This window comes from Corvus brachyrhynchos, unplaced genomic scaffold (genome assembly GCF_000691975.1).
Source record: "Corvus brachyrhynchos isolate BGI_N302 unplaced genomic scaffold, ASM69197v1 scaffold116, whole genome shotgun sequence".
In the NCBI taxonomy this organism is placed as follows: domain Eukaryota; kingdom Metazoa; phylum Chordata; class Aves; order Passeriformes; family Corvidae; genus Corvus; species Corvus brachyrhynchos.
The window spans coordinates 5,399,604-5,409,330 of record NW_008240221.1 but is presented as its reverse complement, the minus strand read 5'-3'; the positions used below and the strand labels follow the sequence as shown (position 1 = coordinate 5,409,330).

At 41.3% G+C, this 9,727-nt stretch overlaps 1 protein-coding gene and 1 long non-coding RNA gene across 3 annotated transcripts in view; one reads left to right on the top strand and one right to left on the bottom strand.

Annotated features, from left to right (window-relative positions):
• CUNH2orf50 (chromosome unknown C2orf50 homolog) overlaps positions 1–2,796 on the bottom strand; it is an 8,530-nt gene extending 5,734 nt beyond the window's left edge. Inside the window, 4 exon segments of the mRNA XM_017745087.1 lie at positions 264–303; positions 2,511–2,549; positions 2,551–2,645; positions 2,648–2,796. Coding sequence (XP_017600576.1) covers positions 264–303; positions 2,511–2,549; positions 2,551–2,645; positions 2,648–2,773 — 300 coding nt within the window. The 5' untranslated portion in view covers positions 2,774–2,796.
• Positions 2,282–9,727, top strand: part of LOC108449305 — a 39,619-nt gene continuing 32,173 nt past the window's right edge. For both annotated transcript variants that reach the window (XR_001865463.1, XR_001865462.1), the window contains exon 1: positions 2,282–2,717. This is a non-coding gene — a long non-coding RNA (uncharacterized LOC108449305). The remainder of the gene's footprint in view (positions 2,718–9,727) is intronic.

Below are 9,727 nucleotides of genomic sequence, written 5' to 3'. Positions count from 1 at the left end.
AGGATGACATTATCTTACAAATTTTCTGGTAGGAAGTAGGTTCTTCCAACACTTGTGTTTCTGTCGAGTTGTTAACATTGAAACAGATTGAACACACATAGGTAGCAGATGAAGACACTTCAGCTCTTTCAGTTTTCCTAAAGATTTTAGTTATAAAGCATTTGCCAATAATGCCTAAATATGCTTCAATTTGAAATATTAGCCTAGCTCAAATTGACAAAAACTAAAAAGAGCATGGGTACAGTTGAATGTTCAAAACTCACTATTTGGTCATGGTCCTTTAGGAAACTCCAGTTTGGTTACCTTGGAATAGAAGTAAAAAAATGCAGTGTCACATGTTCTGTCTTTAAATAAATTAGTTAATGTTGATCATAATTGAATGCCTGTTCAACTGCTCAATTTGACACTTACAACCCAGCTCTTATGCCTGCAGATTCCTTGTACTAAAACCTGTCTTTTCTGTGATGGAGCCCAGGGTACTATATGAGGAGTGGGTGTTATTTTTGCGAAGGGAAGTTAAGGATACCATGTCCACAATGTATTCCTTGTGCAAATGCAAATAAATTACTCATGTCTTAAGTCAGTCTAGAAAACATTTGTCCAATACCTTGAGCAAGACACAGCAGCTTATTTTTTAAGTGACCAGTACTTTGCTGGCAGAAATATTCTGTGCAGGTAGGCAGCTGTACTAGGAGCGCATGGAGTCAGAAGACCTGAGTTTTTCTCTTCAACTCTCTTCTATACCTGGTGTGGGACTGTAGGGCAAGTCCTTTGCTTTTCTTGGCCTGAAATGGAGAAAACATCAGTTCACCCACTATTGTAAGAGTACTGTGAGTCAAGAGAGGAAACAGTTCCGTACAGCAGTATCTGCAGCAGGGCTCAAGGGACACCTGGGCTGACTGAGCTGCTTACCTGTGCTGCATCTAAGCTCATTGAACTAGTGCTGAAGCTGTACATCCTTCCAAGCTGAGCGTGTCTGTACAGCACAGACATGTATCATGTGCAGCCAGGAATGCTGGATTTCTGTGCTGCACTCCCCTGTCCAGTCCAGATATGCCCCAAGTGCAAATAAAATTGAATTTGTGACTATTCTGTTTATCACTATATGTCTTGCTATACCAGCACAGCATTGAGGTCCTAGAATTTTTTATCTTGATATGCAGCCATTATTTGAACATTATCAGACTTGGGTGTTACTGGATGGTGCTAATTAGTGAGAAATGTCACTGTCTCAGGCATTGCCTTGCACCTACTTCAAGTCAGACCATTTAATGCATACCATTCTCCATCATTGTTTTTGGGACGGGAATGTGGAACTGAAGAACAGCCCCCTGCAGGCTGTAGGGTATATAGTTTGATGAATCTGGTTTTAGGCATCTTGTTCTTCACAAGTCTATCTTACCCTTTTGCAAGAGTTTCTGTTTTCCTAGCTAAAACTGGAAAGCAGAACATGCATCAGCTGTATGATGTATTACATTACTCATGAAAGTGAGTTTGCACCAATATCCATGACTGAACCCCAAGGACAGGTGCAGAGTCCTTCCTGCTGCCTTAGCTAGGGAATGAGTATGGAACAGGCTGAGCCTGTTGAGCAAGAGCCTGAGTCTCCCAGCACTGGAGAGAGTGACATTGCCCTGGCTTTGCATGCATCAGAGTCCTGGCATCAGCTTGTCCATCCAGTAAATGGAGCCAGACAAGAGTGCAAATGCATCTCTGGGGAAATCAGGACTGTGATCTGTATCTCCTCCAGAAGGCTGAAGAAGGCGAAGCTTTTCAGATGGTTTCTTTTCCCATTTTAAAAAATCCTGAGAGTGATGCTCTTTTTCTTCCTTTTCCTTTAGCTTGGGCAGTGCATTGGAAATAGAGCTGATTTTTATTTTACCAAGGATATTCTTCTAATAGGCATACTGATGTTGTATACTTAAGTATGAACATAAACACTTACTCAAGATATGTGGCAGAGACAGGATCTTAATTTCGGGTTCTTTTGAGTCATGGTGTATGCACAGCCAAAGCTTAGGTCGTATGTGTGCAGCTCAGTCTGCTGAAACACCATAACAATGGTGCAAGTTCAGGAGATTTACAGACTGGGAATACAAACTCATATTTTGGCAGAACACTCTGTTCAGCTTCCATTTCAGCCATTTCCAAGAGTATGAGAAGAGGTGATAATATCAGTGTGTCTGCAATAAATTATAAAGCTTGGCACTTTTATGTCTTCATTGTGGAAATCTCTAAAAGCTAAAAGATACTTAGTGTGCAGTTCTTTGCATCTCTTTTCAGCTTAAGCCCAGCATGCTGGGAGATATTAGCACAGATTTTGTCCAGTGAAGGAGAACAGACATAATGTAACCCTAGAAAGGAAGGTATTAGGATTTGATCCAAAGCCCCTGCAGCAGCAAATTTTGTTTGATAGTGTTGGCTTTGGGTCAAGCCCTAATGCTGTCAGGGAGTATCAGGACCATTGTCAAGACAAGCAGAAGAGGCATGAACTGGGACAAGTGACTTACCAGGTTTTCCTTCCTCTCTGTTCAGCCTCCACAGACTCTCCAGATCTTATCCTGTTGGACCTGGTCTGCCTGCTCATCTGCCCAGGCTCAAGTAGCCAGTTCTGCAGTGGTTGTCAGCTCTGCTTGGTTGGATGCTGTTGGGACACAGAAGGAGCTGGGGCTGGTTGCCCTGGAGGTGTGGTTGCTCTTTGCTGAGACCTAACCAAGGTATTTCTCCTGAATCCAAAACCCCTTTCCAACTTGTCCGTTTTGAGACTCACCATATATCCAGCCTTTTTAGGTATATTGTGACTTCTCAGAAAGTGAAGCCAATTCTTGTTTGCACTTTCAAAGCTCCTCCTCTCCTAACATTTTCTTTCAGCTGCTGTTAGGAGTGCTTTCAGAAAAGAACATGCACAGCTGCACTGATAGGCAGTGCTCAGCACTGGTTTACTTTCCTCTTAATGCTCCTTTTCTACTGCTTTATGTTGCATCTTTTCTTGAGCACTGAGGGGGTTTTCAAGGTAACAGGAATTTCATGAGAAGTGACTGTAATTGGAAACAATGGGATCTCCAGATGTAACCAGCAAACTCTTAGATTACAAGGTGATTACAGCAACTGCAGCTGAGATCAGCCTCTATTCAAAATCCTCAGAACAATAAAGTCTGGTTTAATAGCAAAGGGTGCTGTGGAGATTGCTGCTGAGTAGTCAGGAGGACTTTTGTTGTGGTTATGTAGCAGAAGGAAAAGCTCCTGAAAGCTGCTGGTTTCCCTGGCATGTTTACTGTCTCTATTGGAAATGTCTGACTTGTGAATATATTCCAGAAAAGGAGCAGAGACCCAGTGTGACAGCTGCTGGGACCTTGAACTCTGTTCAGGGCAGAAATGTTTGGTAAAAATTGTTTCAAGGAATCTGTTCTGAAAGCTTCTTATTTTCAAATTAAAAAATGAGCAGTCAGATCATCAGAAGTCTTTTCTAAGCACTTAGTTCTGTAGAAGGTATTAGGCAACTATGAGAAGTTTTAAAGTAACTTTAAGGGGTCATTAGTATACAAAGTGAGACTTTTCAAAACAGTGTCCAAAATGTCAGTGTTTGTCTTTACAGTCAGCCTGTTGGGCTTCTGTGGTATGAACTCACTTCCTCAAGTATTAGTGACCTTGCAGGAAAACAGAGTATTTCAGGTATAAATTTCCTCTGAAATTCTTCACTGACTTGTTTTTGAGTAGTGTGGATTAGTTCCAGATGAATTCTAGCCTCTTGTTTCCTGTTTTTGGTAAATGCTAATGAACTTTGAATCTACTTTTTCAGGGGGCTTTTGGCAAAATTATTTGCTTGCAGTATTGGGAAACACATACTGAATTTGGCAAATAATTTCTTTAAAAATAGTTACAACTGTAGAAAAATCCAAACAGTTTAGACAAGTGTGAGCAAGAAATACTTCTATAATTCTACAATAATTTTGGAAAAATTATTCTGAATTTGAAGATTGTGATAACATAACTTAAGAAAAGGTAAATTCCACCTCAAACCCCAATGTTTGCTTTGGTTTTGAATTAAATTTTAGTAGACTTTTTGTTTCTTTGCTATTTTTGCTGAGATAATTGAAACCTGAATAGTGTTTTTTATCTCTTTCAGCCAAAAAGCAAAAGAGTCATGTACCCACGTAGCATTATCATGAAGTGAAGCAATTAGGTGTTTTCCAGCCTGGACTAATAGTTGTCCCTGTTCCTCTTTTGGAATCTGTTTATCTTGTTGCATTTGTTCCAGGGTCCTCTCCAAGCTGGAGTGTGTGCAGCTGCTTGGAGAATAGTGTTTTAGTGGCACCTGATTGTTTTAAAAGGAATCTGAGGCACGTTTGGATGACCCAATGCATTAATCACAGTGCATGGGATTTTAGCTCCTGATCAGGTTGGGAAAGGATCCTGGTGGAAAGTCTGTTACTCTTAATTTTTGTGTACAAGGTTCCTGTATCAGATCAGAATTTTAATTCTGATCCTTCCTTCAAGTCAATTTCTGCAAATTAAACAGTAATAAGCTAAAAGTAGTTGTTGTACTGAGGACAGCCTCCAAATGACTTGCAGCCACCGAATCAACTGGACAGAAAGATTACAAGCAGATGTTTTAAGTCTGTGCCATGGAGTGGTCTCAGCTGACCTGGTGCAGATACTGCACTGTTTCCCCTCATTTTTCCCATTTGCCAGTTTAGCATTTTATTTGCTCATTTGAATTGGTACAACTGATTTACTGTGTACATCTTTTCATCCCATAGGTTGATGTTTATTGTGGCTTCATGCCACATGTATCTATGTCAATTGATTATAGCATCTTGATTTTTTCTGGTTGGGGACATGAAACTTAAAAAATAATTATGAGTGTGTCACTGTTGAAGATGGCCTTTGCTTAGGAGTTTGTTTTGTGATTAATTAATTTGACAAGCAGTGTCCGTGCCTGTCATTTTGAGGAAGAACTTCACTGAGGTTAGTCTTTTGCTTTTACCAGACAAGTGATGATATGCTCTACAAATTAATCTGGGAAAAATATGGCAGTTATTTCCCTTGAGTTAAAGGAAAAGACGCCTAGGGAGGCTTTTTATAGAGGAAAAAGTTCAGGTATTGAGACAAAACCTTTTCATTTGACCACAAGAGGGTATTGCAGTATCATTTATGCAAGACTTTGACTTATGTTTGCCTTTATTTGCTTTGACTTATTTTTAAAATACGTATTTCTCAAAACTGATCATTTATATTAAGTAGTAGTTAAGAAAAACAGGTTTTGTATGCCAGTATTTGATGTCTTTGTCCAAGGGCAATTTCTGAGCTGGTTTTCCCCAAAATTTATAGTAACAAGTTTCTTAAAGCTTAAGAGGTTCCCTTCACTGGACAACAGAGACTTAGACAGGTACTCTGAAACACTGAAAAACTTAATGGAAATGGCTTGCAAGAGTACATCAGTCACAGAAGGGAAATAATAACAGGAGATGAATGTGTTGCTGCTTTGTCTGGAAGTGCCTGTTGCTCCAGGATGGGAGCTGGCATGGTCAGTGAGACTCTGATCTGATTTTTCCATGTGGTTTTACTTGCAGGAGTAAGTTTGGAAATATTTTTTAGCTCACTTGTGTTTCCCAATTTTCTCATTTACACCCAATTCTTCTATAGTATGAATCCAATGTCAGTTTGCATTTTTTTTTATCAGTCAATACTGTGTTGCAATACTTTCCTACAAAAGTTGTATATTCTAAACTTTAAGGGCTGTGTTGCCAAATGTTCGTGCCATGTTTTGTACAGCTCAGACCATGGGAGAGGGACCTAGAAGGATTTTTGGATTCACCCACTCCTAGATCTATTGTTGAATTTTGGAGAACATGCATGGGATGCCTGCACGTCTCTCAAAAAGCCCACCTGTAAAAGAAGAAGAGCAGCCATATCACATTATCTGTGAGGAACACATTTCTGAGGGTTCTGATAGTGGTTTGATAGACAACAAAGCAATTTTCATACAGGAAAGTTTGTGAGATACTGCAGTGATTTAAGTAGCACACACGTTTAGAAACCCGGGTGCAGTGCATATGTCGTACGCAAATAAGAGGCAGGAGCAAAAGCTGGAGGAGAGGGCAGCCCTCTGGAGACCAGCTTCTCAGAGCAGGTCACAATTCGGAAGATCTCTGTCACTTCATGAGGAGTGAAGAGATCCCCATGGAAATCTTTCAGTACAAGCAGTGTTTCCTGCCTGCCTCAAATAGTGGCATTTGACTTGTCATCATCATCTTCCTCGTGGAATAAAGATCAGTCAAGTCAGTCAGGGTTGCAGGCTGGGAGGTGGGCCATGGCGATGGCTGGCAGAGCAGGGTGTTAGGTGGTCAGTCAGAGGACGCTGAGCACCCAGCAGAGAAGTTACATTTGTCAGGACACTAACACAGTGCTTTTTCATCAGCCCTGGCCATTAAGCACCGAGGCTCTGGAAAGCCTGGAGGTGGCAGGTCCTGCCGGTGAGCCATGCCTTGGTCTGGGAAGGCAGAGTGCCTTGGGTTGCTGTATGCAGGCAAAGTGAAAACAAATCCAGCCAGCTACTACTTCGGAGTCAAACTCCTTTTAAGCAATTTATGTAGCTGATTGATTAAAAGCATCATGCATTAAGTTTTGCTGTGGGTTTTTTAAAGAATATACTTATTTCTTGTCTTAGTGGAATTCTGCTGATAGAGCCTGGCAAGTGGAGTGTCTGTTGCGTCGGCAGCATACAAATACCATGGGGGGAATGTCTGCTTCCAGTGACACAGAGTCTGACACTTCAAAGTAAAACCAAAGCTGTAGTACAGACTGTAAGAAATCTGTTGTGATTTTTTTTTATCCCCTTATAAAGGTTGCAAAATATGTTAATTACTGATGTGCAGTTTTCCTTACTTGAAGCAAAAATTATGTATTTGAAAAAGTATTATTAACTTGAAAAAAATATTAAACACCAGCTATTTCACAGAATATGCAGGCCTGTTACATTAGAATCTTCTACTTAAACCTGCCACCTGAGCAAGGTGATGGGATTTCAGGGAAGGAGCATTGTAGGGCTGGTGATGAGTAGGGATTTGAAAGTATCTGGTTTTAGGAGAAAGAAATGTAAGTATGTGTAGTGTTCCTCACTGGCTGAGGAATGTTTTCAGTTGCTATTTCACATAATTTCAGTCTTAGAGGCCAGATCCTGTAAAGAAGTGCAATATTGTATGGACAAAGTAGTTTTTTTAGTCAGAGTTGAGTTCAAGTCACATCCTCACCACAGCAGGGAGCTCTGGTAACTGCACAGTGGAGCTTGGCTTTATTCTGTTCATCCTCACTGTTGGCTCGCACAGTTTGTTAACAGGTCCAGGAGAATTCCAGGATATAAAGTGGTTGAGTACTTCTGCAGAGGCTGTGCTTTGTGCTGCCTAAGCACCCACGGCAGTGGTTTGGCCTCTGAATGTGGCGTGGCCCTGATTCCTGCACTCCTGGGGTCTGCAGCTGCTCACAGTGCCAGCTTACAGGGTAGGGAAACTGCTTTGCAAATACTACAGAGGCTCGGTTTTCTCTCTCTGCTACCTGTAGCACTGTAGTACTTATAGAAGTATTTTGTCCTGTGAATTACAACATTCCAGCTGTGTATCATTTCAATGCTCAAGATGCTGCTCAGGTTTCGGGGTTTTTTGCATTATTCTCTGGTTTTTAACCTGTCTCCTCTGGCAGATAAGAGTATATTTGTTGATCTGCATTTTGGTACACTGAATGTTTCATTTGCCATCTGCTCACCATATTCATAAAGGACATTAATTTTCTGTTTTGGTGTGAGAGACCAAAAATTCTCTGCTGTAAGTTATGCAAAGTTTTCAAAGCAGGATACTTAAAATTTATTTTAAATTGTGTGTCACTTTCATTCTCACTAAATGAAAGATTGCACCTGGCTTTTGAAATGTCCTTCACCTTTGCAAGTTTTGTTGGCTGAGAATTGAGCTACTTCCTCTTAGTGTTTTTCAAGGTAACTGTCAGAGTCTAAAATTGGGAAGCCTTGTCTGAATGTGTCAGTCACAAGCTTTGTCTATTTTTTCAGCAAAGCCTTTAGTGTCTTCATTGCAGCTGTTAGTGTGGGTTTCCTTTTTAACTGTAGAAGCTAGTGTTAAATCACACTTCAGGCTGATGTTTGTCCAGCTCTGACTGTTGGGGATTGGAAAGAAGTTCTCCCTGAAGGCGGGATGTTCACATAACTAGATGTAGGAGGGGTTGTGTATAACCTTTTCTTTGAACGGTGGCAGATTTCCTGAGATCATAAGGATTCAGGTCTGAGGGGAAACCAGTAGGTCTCTAGCCCAACCTGCTCCTCAGAGTATGAGCTATGATATCAGACCAGCTGGTCAGGGCTTTATGCTGTTGATCTTGAAAGCCTGCAAGGATGGAGACTGCACAACCATTTTGGGTAATGCATCTCACCAAGTGTTGCCTCTGTGATGAAGATGTTTTGGCTTACATACAGTCAGAACCTCTCCTGTTTCAACTTGTGCCCATTTTATTTCATCCCTCTACTGAGCCCTGCTCTAAGCAGCCTGACTGTGTCTTTCCTATGACCTGATTGCAGGTACTGGGACACTGCTCTTCGGTCTCCCCACAGCCTTGTCTGCTCCAGGCTGGGCAGGATTTAATCCCCAGTTGCGTTGTCTGTGTTACACAGATGTGTCAGACCTTACCTGACCCTCTCTGTTCTCTGTCCCTGCCTGATTTGACCATTTACACTGCTCATGCCCGGTAGGGCAGATGCTCCATGAGACCTAGAAAGGAAAATAACAGAGTGTACCTGGAGTGCATAGTCCATTTTGGCATTCTTTTCTTAGATCACCTTCTATAGTCCAGTTCATCCTTATTCCTTCCATGGTTGTACAGAGCTTGATTGTTTTGCTGTACAGCTGGAAACTTTTTCTCCCTGAAGAAATGGACAGCCAGAACAATGTGAAATCTTCCTGGATGTGTTTGGAACTTTTTATTTTTAGCTCAGTTGTGCAGCCACTCACATGCGGATGCTCAAACAGCCAGAACTGAAAGGAAAGCAGCTGCATCCCCAGACCTTTAGGCCAGAGTAGCCAAACAGACTTGGAAAAAATTTCAGACTGGATTTTCACTGTACCAGGTGCTTCATTAATTATATTGTTATGGTGTGATGGAGAGAATGGGAGTCCGCCTCTTACAATGGTCTGTATTCCAGTTTTCAATACAGGAAACCTTCTGCTTAGGTCACTGCTTAAGTTTAGAAACCTCCCAAAGCAGTAGACAGCCATGCAACTAAAAGTTGCAGAACTAGGATAAAATCCTGCTTTCTTACATTTGGTCACTCAATGACAAAAAGGACAAGACCTTATCCTACTTTCTGTATGAACTACCCACATAATCTACACATGTACAGTATGAGTATCATATATATCTCTCTTTAAAAATCCAGCTCTGATCACAGTGCTGACATAAGTACAGCTCCCAGCCTTTTCCATGTAGACATCATAAAACACTTCAGCCAAACTGAGATTATGGATAATTGTTGCCCTTTTTGACCTGAAGCATTTCATCTTGAAATACAGTGAGATCAACAAATCTTTAATGAGAAACAGGGCATTCTAAAATGCTTCCAGGTTCTGGAGGCCCAGGACAGAAAACAGAGCAAAGCCTGACTGTGTGAAGAACCACATTTCAGATGAGGTCTTCTACAGCTTCCAGCATTCCTGGTGCTTAACAGCAG